Source organism: Delphinus delphis, chromosome 6 (genome assembly GCF_949987515.2).
Source record: "Delphinus delphis chromosome 6, mDelDel1.2, whole genome shotgun sequence".
Classification (NCBI taxonomy): domain Eukaryota; kingdom Metazoa; phylum Chordata; class Mammalia; order Artiodactyla; family Delphinidae; genus Delphinus; species Delphinus delphis.
The window spans coordinates 38,879,124-38,897,864 of record NC_082688.1 but is presented as its reverse complement, the minus strand read 5'-3'; the positions used below and the strand labels follow the sequence as shown (position 1 = coordinate 38,897,864).

The 18,741-nt window shown below is 45.0% G+C and overlaps 1 protein-coding gene across 2 annotated transcripts in view; it reads right to left on the bottom strand.

Annotated features, from left to right (window-relative positions):
• Nucleotides 1-18,200, bottom strand: part of LOC132427276 (transducin-like enhancer protein 1) — an 88,810-nt gene extending 70,610 nt beyond the window's left edge. For both annotated transcript variants that reach the window (XM_060014586.1, XM_060014587.1), the window contains exons 1-4: nucleotides 18,073-18,200; nucleotides 17,191-17,291; nucleotides 15,685-15,748; nucleotides 15,526-15,570 (exon numbers count right to left, since the gene is read on the bottom strand). In XM_060014586.1, the coding sequence (XP_059870569.1) occupies nucleotides 15,526-15,570; nucleotides 15,685-15,748; nucleotides 17,191-17,291; nucleotides 18,073-18,096 (234 nt within the window). In that variant the 5' untranslated portion in view covers nucleotides 18,097-18,200. The remainder of the gene's footprint in view (nucleotides 1-15,525; nucleotides 15,571-15,684; nucleotides 15,749-17,190; nucleotides 17,292-18,072) is intronic.
• Between the last annotated feature and the right edge of the window lie 541 nt (nucleotides 18,201-18,741).

Below are 18,741 nucleotides of genomic sequence, written 5' to 3'. Positions count from 1 at the left end.
TTTAGCACTTCTCATCATCCCCCCTTTCCCACATCTTGTTTGGAAATCACTGAATAAGCAGTTTGGTGTGAATGTTTCCCTAACAGGTTGGAATCGTTAGCCAATCTAGAGAGTGGGAAAGGAGTTTCCTGCCTTAGGTGACCATGGGACCGTGGTTCCCTAATTTTAAAAACATGCTACAGCTGAATGACCCACACACATGAAGGACGGCTGCCACTCTTCTTCCAGAGCAACTTTGTAGGGAAAGCAGCTACTCCGTCAAGAGGCCTATGCCGTCAAAGCCGTGTGGCATGGCAGCAGAACGGCCCCAAGTTAGACAGACGTGTGTGTGTGCATGCGTTGCTAAGGCCATCTGAGTCCCAGACTCAGTCTCAGTTGGGAAGCCCCATCCCTGGGCCTTCTTCCTCACAGGCTGAGCTGCTGGAGAGGTGGTCCTTTGGGAAGGAAGGCAAGGTTCCTGGCATTCCAAGTGGAAACCTGGGATTCTCTTTTCCATCAACACCATGTGCCAAGAAGCCTGCGAAGCTCCAGAATGCAATTTACCCCCCAGCGTGGCCAGAAGATGCATTTGAAGGGAGGGGGCTCTACTGCAAACTGGGAATCGGCCTCTGCCTCAAGAACAGTGCTCTGCTGAATCCAGCAAGTGCCAGAGGGGCATCAAAGGCTGGCAGCCACTGAGGCAGAGACAGAACTTGTGCGCAGCGAAGTCAACAGTGGAAAAAAAATATATTTTCTCAAAAACACCTTAGGGGGCTTCCCTGGTGGTGCAGTGGTTGAGAATCTGCCTGCTAACGCAGGGGACACAGGTTTGAGCCCTGGTCTGGGAGGATCCCACATGCCGCAAAGCAGCTAGGCCCGTGGACCACAACTACTGAGCCTGCGCGTCCGGAGCCTGTGCTCCGCAACAAGAGAGGCCGCGAGGGTGAGAGGCCCGCGCACCGCGATGAAGAGTGGCCCCCGCTTGCCACAACTAGAGAAAGCCCACGCACAGAAACGAAGACCCAACACCGCAAAAATAAATAAATTAATTAATAAACTCCTACCCCCAACATCATCTTTAAAAAACACCTTAGGATCATAACTGAAATGGAATCTGGGAGGCTGGAGAAAATTTTCAAAGCATACCCTTTTGGAAAAGTTTTAAGTATTTACAAGATGGTAAGTACAAGGATACTAGACAACAGACTTCATGAATGCATTCAAAAGTCACAGAATATTAACTCAGCCAGCTATGCAGGTGGAGGCAAGGAGAAATATTTTAAATACAAATTAATTTTTTTTTTTTCCTTTGGTCGCCCCGTATGGCATGCTGGACCTTAGTTCCCTGACCAGGGATCCAACCTGCACCCCTGCATTGGAAGCATGGAGTCTTAACCCCTGGATCACCAGGGAAGTCCCCACAAATTAACTCTTAAAAAAACAAAATAAACTGATCATCACAACACAATACAATCCACAGAGAAATCTAAGCAAGAGAAAAATAATCATCATTTCTCCAAGATAACAATCAAGCTAAGTTCAGGAAAACAAAGTGTGCTCTATGAGGATAATTTACTCAGGGTCACTTGGATTGACCAGGAGTATACATAATGAAAAGTATATAAAGAAAAACCCCCTTACGACCAATCATATCAACTTGTAATTTTTTTTTTAATTTTTGTATTTTATTTATTTATTTTTGGCTGCATTGAGTCTTCGTTGCTGCGCACAGGTTTTTCTCTAGTTGCGGTGAGCGGGGGCTACTCTTTTTTGTGGTGTACGGGCTTCTCACTGCGGTGGCTTCTCTTGTTGTGGAGCACGGGCTCTAGGTGCATGGGCTTCAGTAGCTGCGGCACGTGGGCTCAGCAGTTGTGGCTCATAGGCTTAGTTGCTCCGTGGCATGTGGGATCTTCCTGGACCAGGGATTGAACCCATGTCCTCTGCATTGGCAGGCGGATTCCTAACCACTGCACCACAAGGGAAGTCCCTCAACTTGTAATTTTTAAATGATACAGTGTTATAACGTGTTGTCTAAGATTTACTGGGGAAGCATTAAACAAGAAGGGATAAGAGAACACTGGGTCAGGCTTTCCTGGTGGCACAGCGGTTAAAAGTCTTCCTGCCAATGCAGGGGATACAGGTTCAAGCCCTGGTCCAGGAAGATCCCACATGCCACGGAGTAACTGGGCCCGTGCGCCACAACTACTGAGACTGTGCTCTAGAGCCCGCGATCCACAACTACTGAAGCCCGCGTGCCTAGCGCCCGTGCTCCGCAACAAGAGAAGCCACCGCAACGAGAAGCCCGCGCACTGCAACGAAGAGTAACCCCTGCTTGCCGCAACTAGAGAAAGCCCGCGTGCAGCAACGAAGACCCAACGCAGCCAAAAATAAAAGAATTTATAAATAAATAAATTTTAAAAAAGAACATTGGGTCACGGAAGTGAGAACAATTTCTAAACCAGGGGCCACCAGAAGTTATCACTCGTATCACTCACCAGTTATTTTACAAGTGGACAAATCAATTTCTGTGCTTGTGTGTGTTTTTAGAAAGCATCCTAGATATTCTCCCATTAATTATGTGGGTTCAGGACATGTCAATTCTTGTTTCCCAGAGCACAAGAAACCAAATTTAACCCACGTATTGTGTTACACTGGTCTGCACTCGTGTGGTTCCCACAGGGCTGGGCTGGCTCAATAATGTCGACCTCCTTCTGGAAGAACAGAATAGACTTCCTGCCATTTGGACTGTGAAACACAGTAATCCACCAGGAATAAAGGTCAATGTTGCACTTTTGGTCATTACTGAATCATTTGAGATGATCTGCGGTGAGGATGAGAGGAAAATCGAAGGCTGTGAGAACGCTGCAAATGGCTTGACCTCAGACCAATTTCCATCTCCATCTGTCTAATAGACATGTGGATAAAAAGCCTCCCTCCTTCTGGGCTACTCGGCTGTTTTCAAATCCGCAGCACAAGCCAGGAACCAGTTAAACAATACATTAATAAGGGGAAATAACCTTCTAAGCCCCAGACTGACACTTACTCAGGTTTTAGGTCATCAGCTCAAGTTTGGAAAGTAATTTTCCAGTCTGCAAGCAGTACTGCAAAGCAGAAATTTTAACGAATACGGAGAATCATCTGCAGAGCTGGGGCATGTGCCAGAAATCTCCTTATTTGTACATGCAAATATATGCATGCTTACACCTCCACCCCCCCACCAAAAGACATCCACACGATTTCTATTACGTCTGCTAACACACACACAAAGGGGAACAGCAGTTCCAAAAACTGCGCTGCTGCAAAATAAGTCTTTTTTTCCAAGTGTCCAATTAATGCTGCTTAATCCTTATTAAGGCATTTCAATCCTTAAATACAAAATATTCCTGGGAACCCAGAGCCCAATTATCATTTAAGCCGTGGAATAAATGTTAATATCCTAACTTTACACTAATACTCCCCTTTACCGGTGAGGCCAAGCTCCTTTTTTGAAGGTAATGGCTGTACCATATATAAGTTGAGGCCCCCACAGTATATCAATGTCAAACAACATCGTGTCAAGCTAAGATTCAATTCAGGTAAGTGCCACTGCCAAATTTTCTTGTTCCCAGACGGGCTTTAAGATTATTTTATTGCTTAAAATTTAATTTGTTCCAACTCGTGTCTCCATGACAACGTTGGCTAACCCTGCAAATCATTTGGGTAATTGGATATCTTATCTTTCTATTGCTCTCAAATCGAATGATTCTGCTAGAATTGTAACAGCCAATCAAATTTACAGTCCTCCTGAGTAATAGACTTGGAAAAGTAGCCACATTCATCTCCTCTTTACAGCCATATCAACCAGTATGCAACACACAGTAGAATCTGGTCTTCAAACTATACTCCAAAGTGTAAGTGGTGTCAATACCAATATTCTCACTGTGCAAACTCTACTCAAAAGCCCCCTTTTATACTATTTTAATTTGAGAAGGAACAATTGGTGCTCATTCCATGTAAACCTTGATCAATTTCAGTACTTTGAGGGAAACTGACAAGAATAATTCTGCATGCTAATCAGAAAAAATAATAATAAAATAAAAACCACAGCATTTTGGGGTTATTTGCCCTTATGATAAAATCATGAGCAAAACAATGGCTGCACAAGATGACAGTAGTACACCAACACTGATTTGCCTGGGGCTCTTTTAGGTGGGCAAAGCTACATCTGATACATTGTAAGAAATAAGAATGAACACAGATTTAGCAACCAGTTCAAAAATCTCTGCACCCTTAGAGAAATCCACAGTTGAAATGTGACACCCCCTTATTATTTCATTTAATTCACGAGTATCACAGCATCCAGGGCAGTCAATTATGAAATACAGATTTCTTATAAGATTTCAAAGTCAGCAGTTCCGCTCTTGAGTTAGTGGTATGATTTTGGCCTTTGGTCAGCTAAAAAGTACAGAAGTTGGACACATTTCAGTGGTCCAATTCCAATCTCCTCAGTAGCTGTGCAAAGAGATTTGCTCCACGGGAGCTCAGGGCCCAGGCACTGTAAGAGAGCCAGCCGGGTTACAAAAGGAAAAGGCTCTGGAACCCAGGCCAACTGGCAGGCCGAAGGGGTTGTCAAGAACCTCGTGCTTCCCGTACAGACACTCAGAGGACTTCAGGACTCAAGCTAAACACAAACAGACGCAACGTGGAGCTTCTCAGCACACCGATGTCAGCAGGCAGCCGAGCTTTCAAGCAAGTGTGAGAGCAGGTATTGGCAGGTATTGTCGACTGTGTCCTCTTTTATCCCAAATACTTACAAAAAGTTGCTACTGCATCATGCTTGGCAATAAGAGTCAACAGCCTAAACTCCCAGTCTGTCTAATCCCAATGGCCCTGGCTTTTCTCCCTCCTGTGTTTTCCCTGCTTCCTCAAATATTAGCACATAAGCAGCAGCTGTGAATTGACAGTCCACAGAAATCTCAAGCCCACGTAGTACCTGGAGAATACTGCAACACAATTATCTACTCAAACTTCTGCACACACTTCACAAGTTTTCATAGCCAAAATAAAACTATACATATGTATATATCATCAAGGCGCACAATTTTTTTTTCTCCAACAAAGCAACAACTCGGTCATGTAATTCACACACACATACACACACACACACACACCCCTTTTTTTTCAAGATGACAAAACTCTCTTCAAATTCAAAGTTGGATTTTCCACATTTCATTAAAAATAAAAAAATCAGAAACGCACCTCCCATCCTTTATTTTGCCAAAACTCACTTCAATAAAATGAACCAAATCCTCTTTGTTGTTCATCCATCCCCTTAAATGAAAAAACTCAACACAAGGCTATTCTCACTGGTAGTCGTATTAACTTAAGGCTGTTGCCTTCCAAGGGTACATTTTGCTGTTTGGCTTAAATAAGGCATCTTAATTCCTCTGGATTCTTTAGACAACAGAGATTGCCAATAGGAACCTAAAAAGAAGTCTCCTTTGGAGCTTAGAGATAAATGCTTCTGATCTGAGAATAAAAAAACTTTGTAATTGAGGAGAAATAATGAAAAGTGAACAGTTCAGATGCAGGAAGGAAGGAAACTGGGCTTGGAAAAACAAGATGGAATCATGGCCTAGAATTCCAAGGGCAGGGTACAGTTTTAAAGGGACAATAATAGATTTAGGTAACAGATTTTGAGAACAGCTGTCCTGAGAGTGCCCAAGTGCCAGACTCCTGCACACAGAAACTCACTCAATCCTGATAACTACCCTATCCAGCAGGTGCTACTGTCATCCCCTAACCTTCTAGCCCAGCGGTCCCCAACCTTTTTGGCACCAGGGACTGCTACTGTGGAAGACAATTTTTCACAGACTGGGGGGCGGGCGGGATGATTCAGGTGATAGTGCGAGCGACGGGGAGTGGCAGATGAAGCTTTGCTTCGCTTGCTCCCCCGCCGCTCACCTGCTGCTGTGCGGCCCGGATCCTAACAGACCTCGGACGGCTAATGGACCCCCGTTCTAGCCTGTTCTTTCTTTGTAAGGAGGAATAATTAGTATCCAAGGGAGACTGGAAGGATTTACAGAGAGCGCCTACAGTACAGTTCCTAGGGCACAAGGAGCTCAATGGATGGAGCTATGACTACTTACTCTAATGTCCCAAATAAGCTTACTCTACAATAAACCCAAGAAGCTGACTTTTGAAAGCCAAACTGCTGAAATAGACAACTGTCTGAGAACCGAGCGGGCACCTGTAGCTGTAGGCTGCGCGGGCACTGGACACCCTTCCTCCATCCCGGTGGCCCATCCATTATTCTCTCCATACCAGACCAAGATGCAGATCAATGTTAAGACCCCCTTCCCTAAACTGAGAGCGACCTTTTTATTTTCACTCACTAATCCATAGAAGCCTTTCAAGTGGCACAAATAAAGGCGGCTGCATTTTGTTCTCTAAATCAATTTTCTCCCCAGCCATCAACTAGATGTTCCTGCACAGAGAAAGAACAGCCCTTCCCTTCTAATTCAAAAATCCATACTGCCATTGCCCTTGCAAACTGCTAAACAAGCAGTATCGGCAAGTCACTTGTGTTCTGTAATATATTTACTGCAAATCCCAATGGCTCGCCTCCTAATGCAGTTTTCTATTGTGTCTGTGCGTGTCAATACACTGGCCGGTCACCTTACTTGTAAGAGGCTCTGCCCGACTGTTTACTCAAGGCATCAAGAGGGCGCCAAGGACAGACAAAGGCTGCGCTCCTGGAGGCCCTAGCCTTGGAGAGCCTCCTCCACATGCTGGGGTCCTCAAAGAGGTTTTGTTTTCTGGTACTTCACACCCCTATACCACCCACGGCCTCTGAGGCCAACCTAAATTCTCCACCAGGACAGCTTCCATCCACACAAAGTTCAAAATCAGAGTCCTTTTGCACAATCACATCCTGGTTTCCCACCCATAAACACTAAAGCTGTTCCCCCAGTGAATATGCTTATCACATCTTAAAGGGGCGTCATCAAAGGCCAAAAGGTACAAGGGCTTGGGAAGGGGAATCTGGCTTTTCTGTTTAAGTACGAACCTCTGCATTCAGGTGACAGCTGAAAAGCAAGCACCCTGACACCACATAATGGTGCATCATCTAATACAACCATGCCAAGAACGAAAAGGCAAGTTAACGAGGAAAATGTTATAATATGCTATGAACACCTGTTCGGATGGAATTCTTAAAGTGTACCTGAGAAACTCCCACTTTCATGTGCATCAGTCTCAAATGGAGTTGGCTGCTAAAGAAAGGCTTGAATTATCTATTTATCTTTCGGGTGAGGGGAGGGCAAAAGCTATATGCAAGATACGTGACAGGCCGATGTTACAAAAAACGTTACCTTATAGACTCCTGGTATCAAATAGGTGGGTATAATACAGGGTGTTCACTGTACTCTCTCTCCTTTTCTGTATAGTTGAAATTCTTCATAACAAAAGTGTTTGGGGCGGGGGGAGGGACTCTGTAAAGACTTTTAAGTAAATAATCAGTGGGTATAATCATTATTATTAAGAAACCTAGTGACTAAGTCAAGTCTAATGCCTTGGAGAAGCGTGTAATGCAACTTACCCACAGCTCTATTAGTGGCTGTGGTCACCCTTAGGAGATGAGCAGTGGTTCCCAGGGCGGTGATGCGTGCACACATTCAATTCACAAGGAAACCCAGGCCTCAGAAACATGCTACTTTTGTTTTCTCTCTCTCTCTCTCTTTTTTTTTTTTTTACTACAAACCCAAATATATTACCATAATTAAACTCCCCATTAAGAAGCCTCAGCGGATATTTGACTATAAATCACTTTTCCAAAAGAAAAACAACTGAGCAAAAGTGCCTGGATGAGATTAGAACTGTAATCCGATAAAACATCTAGTGAAACCAAACATTTCATTCTTAATTTTAGCATAAGGAGCCACACTGGTACTGCAGATCCAAGTTTTTAATCTGGATTCCAAGGACTTGCTGAAAGATCTTAAGATGTCCACAAACAGCCAAAATTGTTGGGCAAAGCTATCTTGTGTATTAAAAGGTGTACTTTTTTTTTTGCCAAGCAGCTTTCACCTGATTTTCATACGGGTTCAGGATCCAAAACAGTGACAACTACCGCTCTACCTAAGGGGCACATTAAATGCTACTTAAATGCCTACTCGAACTCACTGGGAAGGGAGGATGCAAGTCTCAAATTCAAGCCTCAAGCAGACTGCAACACAGCTGGAATAACAGAAAAAGGCACATGAAAAAACAATACTACAAAAATCAGAGCAACAATAAGCGATGTGACAGCCTCCTGTTGGAGCAGCCATGGAAGACCTTGAAGTAAACAGGCAGCGTTGGTATCTGAACTAGACCTTGAAGGATACTGAAGGAGGCCATGTGAAGTTTGACAAAATAGCCTGGACTTTTAGGAAAACAGAAAAACACAAAACATATTTTAGGTATGAAGGAGGGACCCATCTGGCTGGATTAAAGGGCCTGGAGGGAAGAGGACAGAGGTAACCAAGTAAGACTGGCAGAGACAATAACCAGAGGCAGATACACAAGGCTGTGAGTGATGGGCAAAGAGGCAATTACCGGAGTGGGAAGTCAAAATCAGAAAAAAACAGGCATACCTAGGAGGCCAAAAGACCCACGCCCCTAAAGGAATTCTGCATTCACCACCTTAAAGGTGTTCCTTTCCAGGGCGAGCGTTCCAAGGCTGTTTAAAATGTGGGCTAGTGGTCTTGACCGTGGAGTGGGAGTGTCCCAGGGGCCACTCTGGACAAGCCAATAGGGAGCACTGAGAATATAAGAACTTTGATTTTAACCCCTTCATTTAAAATTTCCATGTATTATACATGTATACAACATACCAGTACAGTAACATATTTATAGAACTTATAAATTATAAGTAAACAAGTCTAGGGATATGTTTTTAAACTTTTTACTGACAGGCTGCACAAAATACCACAGACTAATAAGCTAGTTAGATCAGCAATGACACTAATATCAAACCCAGTCCAGTGAATTCCCTGGCTGTCCAGTGGTTAGGGCTCCACACTTTCACTGCTGAGGGCATGGGTTCAATCCCTGGCTGGGGAAGTAAGATTCTGTAAGCTGTGCGGTGCAGCCAAAACAAAACAAAACAAACCAAAACAAAGAACCCGGTCTAGTACCACATGTATTTCAGCGGTTTAACAAACTGCATGAGTTGGACACACAAGTTCAAATGTACCTACATTCTCAAAGACAACTGATTCTGCTTTATCAAGTGAATAATGATTATCTAATGAGTATCTATTGGAAATAGGTGCACTACCCTTCCGGCGTGCACAGCAATGTACACCTACCACTCAATAGCAGTTTTTCTCTATTCGGCAGATGAAAAAATCGATTCAAGGCATAGAATTCTTCTAGCTTATTTTTTCCTTATACCCAAAATAAGCTTCATACTACCCTTTCCTCGCGAACATATTTTGTGGTCAAAAATGACTAAGTAGCAAATAATACTACTAGAAAAACTAAAAAACTGTGTTTGTTATACTTAGTATGAAAACATGCTGGGGAAGGGGGGTAAACAGTGTTCTCATGGTTATGACTGTATGTTGCTTCAAAGCAGACAAACAGAATTAAAAACTTAGTAGTTACTAAAAATTGAAATGCAAAATAGTGAAATACAGACTTGTGTGAAATCACAGGTTAAAACTTTCTGTCAACGTTTCTTGGAGTTTCACAAAAAGTGTTATGGTGACTGGGTGCTCTATAAACTGAGCAGTTCTGTAATCATGGTGGTTTTTCAAACAATTTTAGAGACCATTTTTTCTTTAACCAAGTGAATGGTAACATATGAATCTCTTAACTTACGTTAAAATTTTGGTAATCTTTTTTCATTTTTCTGATCAAACCATGCCTCAGAAAAAAATTAGAAAATCTCTCCCCCACCTGAAGGCCCACGCCTACACCCACACCCCCCCACAAACACAGACTCTACTTCAAACATCAAAGCCACGTTCATGGAACAATCCTACGGCACACTTCTCACTACAGAACTCACCGATCCCATCAGCAAACACTATGCTGAAGCTATAAATGCCTAATCTTGTCCAGTAAGCCAACTTCCCAAAACAGCTCTCTAAAGTTTAATTAAAAACCATTACACCAAATATTCCACATTAAAAGTACCAGTCCTGAGAATTTCAATTCTTAAAAACCTGAAGCAACAGTAAGCACCATGGACAGGAAGGGTGGCGGGGGGGGGGGGGGGGGGGGGTGGCACGGGACATGACTGAGTCAATCAAACCTCAATGAGAGTCCAGTCAGTTTCTTAGTTTAATCCACTTCTAGAGACCACAGAAGTTTAATAGAAAAGCTGAAGACGTAGATTTGGCAAAACTCAAAATGGTTCCAGGAGCCAGTAATTGAATGTATCTTTAGGGTAACTACCACACAACATGATTTATTTAAATATTTGCTAAAGGAACAGATTTTCCTTTCTGTGTTTCTTAATAAACACTATTTGGAGGAACATCTGAAGGCCCCTGGACAGACTCTCCTTAACTGACACACACAAGGTGCTGGGTTCCGAAGCCTGGCGGGGACTCATGCCTCTGGAGGAATGAGTCCCCTCTGGTGAGAGGAGCCCTACTTTAGGGCCCGCCTAGTCTAACCCTTTTTACAGAGCGGGCGGAAACCAGGGCCAGGCACCTTGTTAATGACTCACCCAGTCACTAACTGAAATCCCTAAATAAGTGACCTTAACCCACTCTATCTTACACCAAGGTAGATCCCAGAGATCAGCGGGACATTCGGGCCTCAGCCCAGCCCTCTGGAGATGGCAGAACAAAGGGGAGGGGAGGGAGGTTCTCTGACCCAACACGTGCCTCCCTGGCCTCACCCGACCCTATCACATCCTGTCCTTACATAAAATGCTGACATTTTGTTCCTCATGGGTTTTTTGGTTTTAATTTTGAACTTTAAAAATACTGTTCACCTTGAGTGCTAAACTTTTTGACACCTCCTTTCAACTCTGTGCCGGAGGCAAAGGCCTCACTCACCTCACCCTAGGCCAGGCCCTGGACAGAAATCTGCAACTAGCCCAGCTGTGGAAGGGGTCAGGAGGGTGCTGCTTAAGGAGTGAAGAATCCGCCCCGCTTGCCAATAAAAAACAAAGGCTAATCTTGCACCTCGGAATCTAGGTTCTAAACACAGGGAGCTTTATCTCTTAACTCCTACTTGTAAAGGACAGGCCTGGCTAATGAAATCAAGTGGGGGACCACTCCAACCTTGAAGACAGCTACCTTCTTTGTATTACAAGGTGGGGCTTAACTCTAAGTTCCTACACTCCAGCTGGTCAGTTCCATTCTGAGATACTGACTTAAAAAAAAAAAAAATCTCAAAATGAGAAACTGCAGACTGAAAACCCAATGGTTTAAAAACAGGAAGAAAGGTAAAACGTACAAATAGTAAGAGTCCCATCTAAGGAATTAACCCACAGGTGAATCCCTAACCGTTCCACCTTAACACTTTTAAAACACTACTAAAGAACCATTTCTTTCTAAAGAGAAACTTTAAAGCACACATCAAAACTGTGAAAGCAGTTTCACTCCAAAATTTATACGGTCTGAGACACTGTGCTTGCTGAACTATCACACAGAGTTTGGAAATGTTCAGCTCTCGTCTGGTTTTTTTTTTTCTCTTTCTCCTCTCCTTCCCCACCCCACCATCAGGATTGCAGAATACTTTCCTTTCAGAGCTAGTCCTTTCATTTATTTTTAAATTCTTCCACCACCCTGGAGAGCCCTAAGCACTCCCTGCCTGCCTTCAGAAGAACACAGGCACAGAGAGGCAAAGTAAATGATCAAACTCACTGCGTCACTGGGGCTCAACCAGAGCCCCGATAACACGTTTCAAATTTTCTTTGGTTCTTCGACTCATTTTAACCTGCGGACAGTACTGCTCAGTTGGTTACAACTTCCTACCTACCCACAGCTGTGGTCCCCACAGACCAGTCAGTACTGCTGATTTTCCTAATTTTTAGAACACGAGGCTCACCCCAAGGTGTCTCACAAATGATGAAGTTGATCAAAACAGACAAACACTGAGAACAGGCACGCAGTGGGGTAGACTTGGGTCGCTAAGCACAGGCCCAAGGGTGATTCCACCACTGGCCTCATGCTCCAATGGCAGTGGGGGAGGAGGGAGACAGGGAAGAAGCGCTGAATTGGGAACCGAGTGAGCCAAACTCAAGCTTAAATAGATGCTTGGCCCTGACAAGTCCCAGACTCTGAGCACGCACCCAAAGTTGCAGGCAGAGCAAAACACCTACCCAATCTAACACCTACCACCCAATCTACTTCACAGGATGAGGCAAATCGCTTTTGAAAACTAAGTGCTGTACAAATTCACGCCACCAATGACAACTTATGGCACGGCTTCATCAGTGTGCTGAAAAGGTATACAAGTGGGATAAATCAGGCTTAGACAAGTACTTACAGTGCATCTTATTCCCCAAAATATCAAAGGAGGTAATACCACTCCACATGACAGAAAAAAAACTTTAAATATCACACTGCCAAACACACTAGGCACAGCCCTCAAACACAATTAGACTCACGTTAACCTGCTACTTTTTCATGTACCCTAACACTGGTGGTATCAGAATGGCTCCATCTTTTATGAAGAGTCTCCACCTCTCTGTATAGAGATATCTAGAGTTTACACGACCTACCTGAAAAGAGGACAGGCAAGAATCTATAAAAGGCTCAAAGGAAAAATATTTTTGTCTTCATGCTACGATTAAAGATTTAAATATCCATGACCATCCTGATTTCATTGACTTTTCGGTAACCAGCCACAAATAGCAGCAGAGAAAGTGAGGGGAAGGCTTATCAGGAAGTGTTGACACAACATAAACACAGACTGCGGGCACCAAACCAAGTAAGGAAACCACAATTATACCATTCTTGATTTGGACGCACTTCCACTTTAAAACTTCCACACGGAAAAATCGGTGGCGAGATTTGACACTGAAACCTCTCAAACTCACTCCTCCAACAAAGCCGCTGAAAGGTGGGGAGGAGAGCGGTCATCACACTGGAGACAAATCTTAACAACATTAAAGCTCTCTCCGCGCAAAGTTTCCCCATCACTGCATTTTTTTTCAGTAACAAAGATGTTGTCAGAAATGACAATTTTTTCTGTCCCCTGATGATGCCTTGCTAGCATTTGGTTATAAGCCATAAAGCAGGACTAATTTCAGCCTGTCAGGAGTCTCGCTAATGCCCAGTTTCCCCCTAGAGAGAATTCCTGTCAAATCTAATGAGAGCTCCAAAGGCCCTCTCTACAATATAATGAGCACTTAGGCCATGCTGGTGATCAGGCGGCAAAAAGCATCAATTTGAGCCTGGCTACACCCTGGGGGCCAGACGTCACCAGTTTTAATAAGAATTATGATTACTAGCTGCACCAAATGCCTCCTCAGAACTTATTATTAATGTGTGACATTCAGAAGCATGTTTTTCAAATGTAAGGCCACTTTAAACTGAATTACAGCACTGTTCTGCATACCACTCTAGTTAAGGGTCTGTCAGCATTTACAATATAAACTAAGTTTCAGGGGGCTTAATATCCTACTATGAAGAACACAGCGTCTCTCAGCTTTTCACATCTTTCAAATTACTAAGCATATTATTAATGCACACTGGCTCACGGACAGACGATATATACCCACAAATGCCCGACGGAATACAGAAACTCATTAGAAAACTATTTTCACACCATGGGGTTCCCGACCCTCCTCGCCCCTTCTTCCTTCTTCCTACGCGATAAAGAAGAGGTCACTCCACCAAGCAACCTACAGGAACCCAGAAGAATTTCACACCTCCTGTAGCTCCCCCCATAAATCCAGCACCAGCACACATCACACAGAGGTGGCATTCCCTTGTATGGAGTCGGTGAGGTTATTAAATCCTCTGAGTTCATGAGTTTAAGAGAAAGCTCAATCTCCCCTTACCCTTCCAGAATATTTGTTGGGGGAAAAAAATGTGCCTTTACGGTAACTTAAAAAAAAAAAAAAAGTGGCAGGTTAGAACTGCTTGACCAAATCTATTTGTGTAATTAATTTAAATCACCATATATCTTCTAGCTTAATTACTATCAACAAGTTACAATTGCCTCAATCAGGCACTAGTCATTTAAGCACACAGAAACAAAGGCACAAACCCAACATAAACTAGGCTACCAACTTTGCAAATCAGAATAAAATCAGCACTTTTAAAGGCCCAATTACATTGTTAATGAAAGGCCCTGAACTTAACTATCTCCTTCCAAACACATAACTGAGAACAGATCTAAGGTACTTGACGATAAATTAACATTATGAAATCTATGATTAATTAAAAATCAAAGAGCGCAGAGTTACAAAAGCAGAATTCAACTCTGAAACACACTTGCTTAATGAAAGTCTTTGAATATAAGGAAGATCTGAAGGCTGAACTAATCAATTTCTCCACCGTGCCCCCGCCGGTCAGCCATGCTCTTTAATTTAATGAAACAAGGGTTTGAGATGAAATAGCACATATACATCAAGTAAGAATTGTATTGTTGCACTTTGAAATGTGTCCAACTGTGCAACTTCATCTGATGATAATTTTTTAAGAGGCAATCGATTTCTAAAAGACTTATTGTACCAGAGTCTTGATGAAAAAGTGAATGTCAGCATATCTCCGAAATACTTACACCCTGCCATTAATGCTTTCTTTGGCAGACAATGACTACTCAATCGAGGGTCCTTTGGGCTGAGCAATCATTTAGCTTTTCTTCACTTATGAGATCCTTAGTGCCTTGTTCCAGCTCAATACTCTTTTTATACACCATTATAGTAGCCATAAGTGTGAATTTTATGGGAACTTGCAAACTCATAGTCATAGCTCGAGCTTTCTAGTCACTAATCTTTTCATGCTTTTAAAACCACTAGGACTGAAGCAACGCCCAACATATGCTGTGGTCATAAAAGGATGCTTTTTTCACCTCCAAACGTGCATCAACTGAGACATTTTTCAAAAAAATGTTTGCTAATAAGCCACTGATCCTGAGTGTTGCTTTATGCAGCCCCAAAGCATAGGGAGAACTCCATAGTTAGTCATATACCTTGTTTAACCTGAATAAGGACACTCCCAAATACCCTTCTTTCCCACAGAGATTCACACTTCTTTCCAAATCAGCATAAAAACATTAGCTATTATGAACTTCAGAACTCTACAGGATACACAGATCTTTCAAGAGGAAAATAAATGTATCCAGGCAGAAAAGTCAAGTCAGAGCCTCAATTCCTACCTGCCTATAAACAGGCTAGTTTACACTTCCAAAGTACCTCTCACCTAGTAACTTAAACATTCTATAATGTCAAGAAGCAGTTCCTGCTGCAGAATACTGCCACCAATTTGCAGGAAGGGAAACCAAGGCTGAAAAATGGCATACAAATCCCCCCCACTCTTGAGGACAAAGCCAGTATAATAAAATCATGACTTACTTTGCATTTCAATTTGAGATTTTGCTAAAGCTTACCTGTTTATGCATTTCTATGTTTAATCCATATGACATTTCATAATACTGTAAAAAAGAAAAAAGAACCAAGCATTTCATTAACTCACATTTCGTAATGCCGAGAACCCATATTTGTTAATATTATGTGAAAAGGAAAAAAGCCTCATCTTTGATACCTACCATCACATAGTGCCTCTGCATTTCTGTCTTTTCACTTGCCAGTTTCTCACATTCCAATTTAAGGCTACGAAAACAAAACAGGCAACTTAATGTAAACATTATGTCACTTGTTTTAACATCTGCCTCACATATTTGCACTTCAAGTAAAAACACAGACCAATTTGGAAAAACCATAAACTATCTAGGTAAACACCCAAAAGCTTTGTCCTTGCATTTAATAGGGAAAAAAGGAATAAGGAGAACAGTACAAGGTATCCACTCTGCAGCTATTCTTTTTCTTCTTGGTGCAGACCTGGTCTCATGCCAAGAACGAAAAAAATCTGTCAAGACCTCTGATCTACTCAGAAGACTGATTTCTCCTCATGGTCATCTGTTCACTCGTACTTGCTTCCCTGCATCAGAGTTTGCTTCCGTGGACTTCACCAAAACCTGGCCTTTGCACAACCTTCAGTCTCAGGCATAGGCCATCTCTGCCAACTCAAATAGTCTCTAGGTTTGAAAACTGTACCTGTAAAGTTACTTCTACAATTGTTGGTCCCTTTTAAAACCTTTGTTTTTTAATTCCCTGCCAAAACATGTTACATAGCTTCTGCAATGAGGTACGTTGAAGTCTTCCCTGCTTGGTAAACATAGTGTAGGCAGGTATGCTTCAAGCTCTAGAGATTATTATCTTCAAGTAGACAAAAGGCCAATAATCACAAAGCCTCTGCAAAATAAGAAAATTCACACCCAAGCATCTGTGTTTTTCAAGTGTGACAAAAAATAAAAACTGTCATTACACAGTTATTTCTTCGCTCTAATCAGCTAAGACTTAATAGAAACAGGAGAAGAAACTAACATTTCTAGAAAGTCCACTATGGACAGGGTGCTTTACAAATAGTTTACATTTATAAATTTTCTGAAGCAGCTCTCATTACATGAAGACGCTAAAGCTGAGACGGCTATAAATGTGACTCCAAGCCCTGTCCTACCCAAACCAATCCAGAATGAAGCCAAAGCAGGTGGGCTTCCCCCTACACACATCCACCCCACCCCCCCTCACCACCGCTAATGATGGGCACAACTGAAAGCATCTACCCTCCATAATGGACTTTGCCTCAAAGAACTCAATTCTAGTATGGCCAACAGTGATTTCAACACCCGCCTTGCCTCCCTGAACCTGTACTCCTGAACTGGGGCATCGACTGAACCAAGGTTTCAGCTCAGCCTGTTGCAAAATAAATAAATGAAGTGCAAATATTGACAGTTCTCATGCAACTCCTAAATACACGAAAAAAGGCTCCCTGGAACACAAGCAAACGGGCAAAAGGGAAACAATGGGAGGAGGTGGAGACAAGAGAAGAGGCGGCCCGGGAAGAGCCGGGAAAGGGGGCAACGTGAATGACAGGTCTTAACTGCGACTCCACACGCCACCGCCTGGACGCAAGTACTAAGTACAGCCGCCGCCACCACCAGGGGCACGGAGCTGCCGGGGCAACCGCTCAACGGGCGCGGCCGGACACGCACCTGTGATACTGCGCCTGCAGGAACTGAAATTCCTCTTTAATCCGGTCCAGGGACTCCGGGATAGTGAACTTGAAGGGCTGGCCTGCAGCCTGGTGCGGCGTCTAGGGACGACCAGCGAGGGGGACCGAGGGACGGATATGAGGGCGGTTGGATAGAGAAGTCAGAGAACGAAAGAGTGGGTGGGACATAAAAAATAAAGTTAGAAGTGGCGGAAAACAGAGCCCCAAACTCGAGTTTGCACTTCACTTTGGGGAGAGGGAAGGTGGACCCTCCCAGATCCGAAGCTTCTAAAGAGGCTTGGAGCCTCTTCCAGCCTCCAGGGCGGGTCGCGCGGTAAGCGCGCCCGGGTCACCTGGCTGAAGGGACAGGGGCTCCCCGGCGGCGAACGGGGAGGACCTGGCCAGATTGTCGTCGACACCGCCGCCCTCTGCCTCACCGGGGCGATAATGACCCCGGGCACCAGAGGAGAAAACCCCCTTACGCTCCTCGTTTCCAGTGTCGCCGGGGCCACCTCCAGGCGCGCCGGAACGGGGGCCGCATTGACATGTAAATAGGCGAGACGAAAAACAAAGGGGGGGCGCCCTACCCGCCTCGGGGAAGGGAGAGGATGTGGCCGCAGGAGAAACCCCAGTCTCCCCGAGCGCCCCGCCCGCCCAGTCTAGACGTCAAGTAGGAGGGAGCCCAGAGCAAAGGGGGGAAATTGAGAGTTTCAGTCCACTCCCCACCACAGGAGGGGAGGGCCCGGGACCTCCCAAGCCTAGCACCCCTGGAAGCCAGGGTCTCCGCCAAAATGCAGCAGCCACCCACCTCCTCACCCAAAGCAATAGCACCCACCCACCCCCACTACCCTGCTCCCTATTCAGCCACCCGACCGCGCCTCACCGGGTGCCGGCTCTGCGGGAACATCGCTCTGGCGGCGGCCGCGGCTCTGTTCCCGGGCAACTCAATTCTCCGCTCAATTTCCAACTTTAATCTCGCCGAGGAAAATTAAGCCGGGAAGCCAGGCAAAAGCGGGTAGCGCGCTGGCCACGCACGCAGGCGCGCTCGGCAGGGCGTACAGGCCACTCGGCGCCGGGCCGCTCCTGATCCCGCTGGTGCGGGCTCCCGCGCTCAGGGCCACATCACGGGGCAACCCGGGCCCGGCTGCACCAAAAACCTGCGGGGCGCCGCCGGCACTCGGGAAGAGGGCGCAAGGGCTACGCTCCAATCCGCGGGCCTCGGCCGCCCGTGCTGGGAGGTGGGGGCGCGGTGACTCCCGCCGCGCTCCCCTCGGCGATCCGCGTGCGCCGCAGCCGTCCCGGGCAAACAAATCCAGGCGGGCTGCTCTCCTTCGCTATTCTCCGGGTCCGCCTCTTTTCCGGGTTTTCCCCGCGGCGCCGGCCGCCGGCGAGGTGCAGGTGGCGCGGCGCTCCGGGCTAACCCCACACAAACAAACGTGACGGTGTACAGGGCTGACCGCCGCGGGTCCGGGCAGCGCCCACCACCAGGCACCCGCGGGCTCCCTGGAGGCAGCGGGGTGCGAGGTCCCGGCCGCAGCAGAGGCTCCGCGCC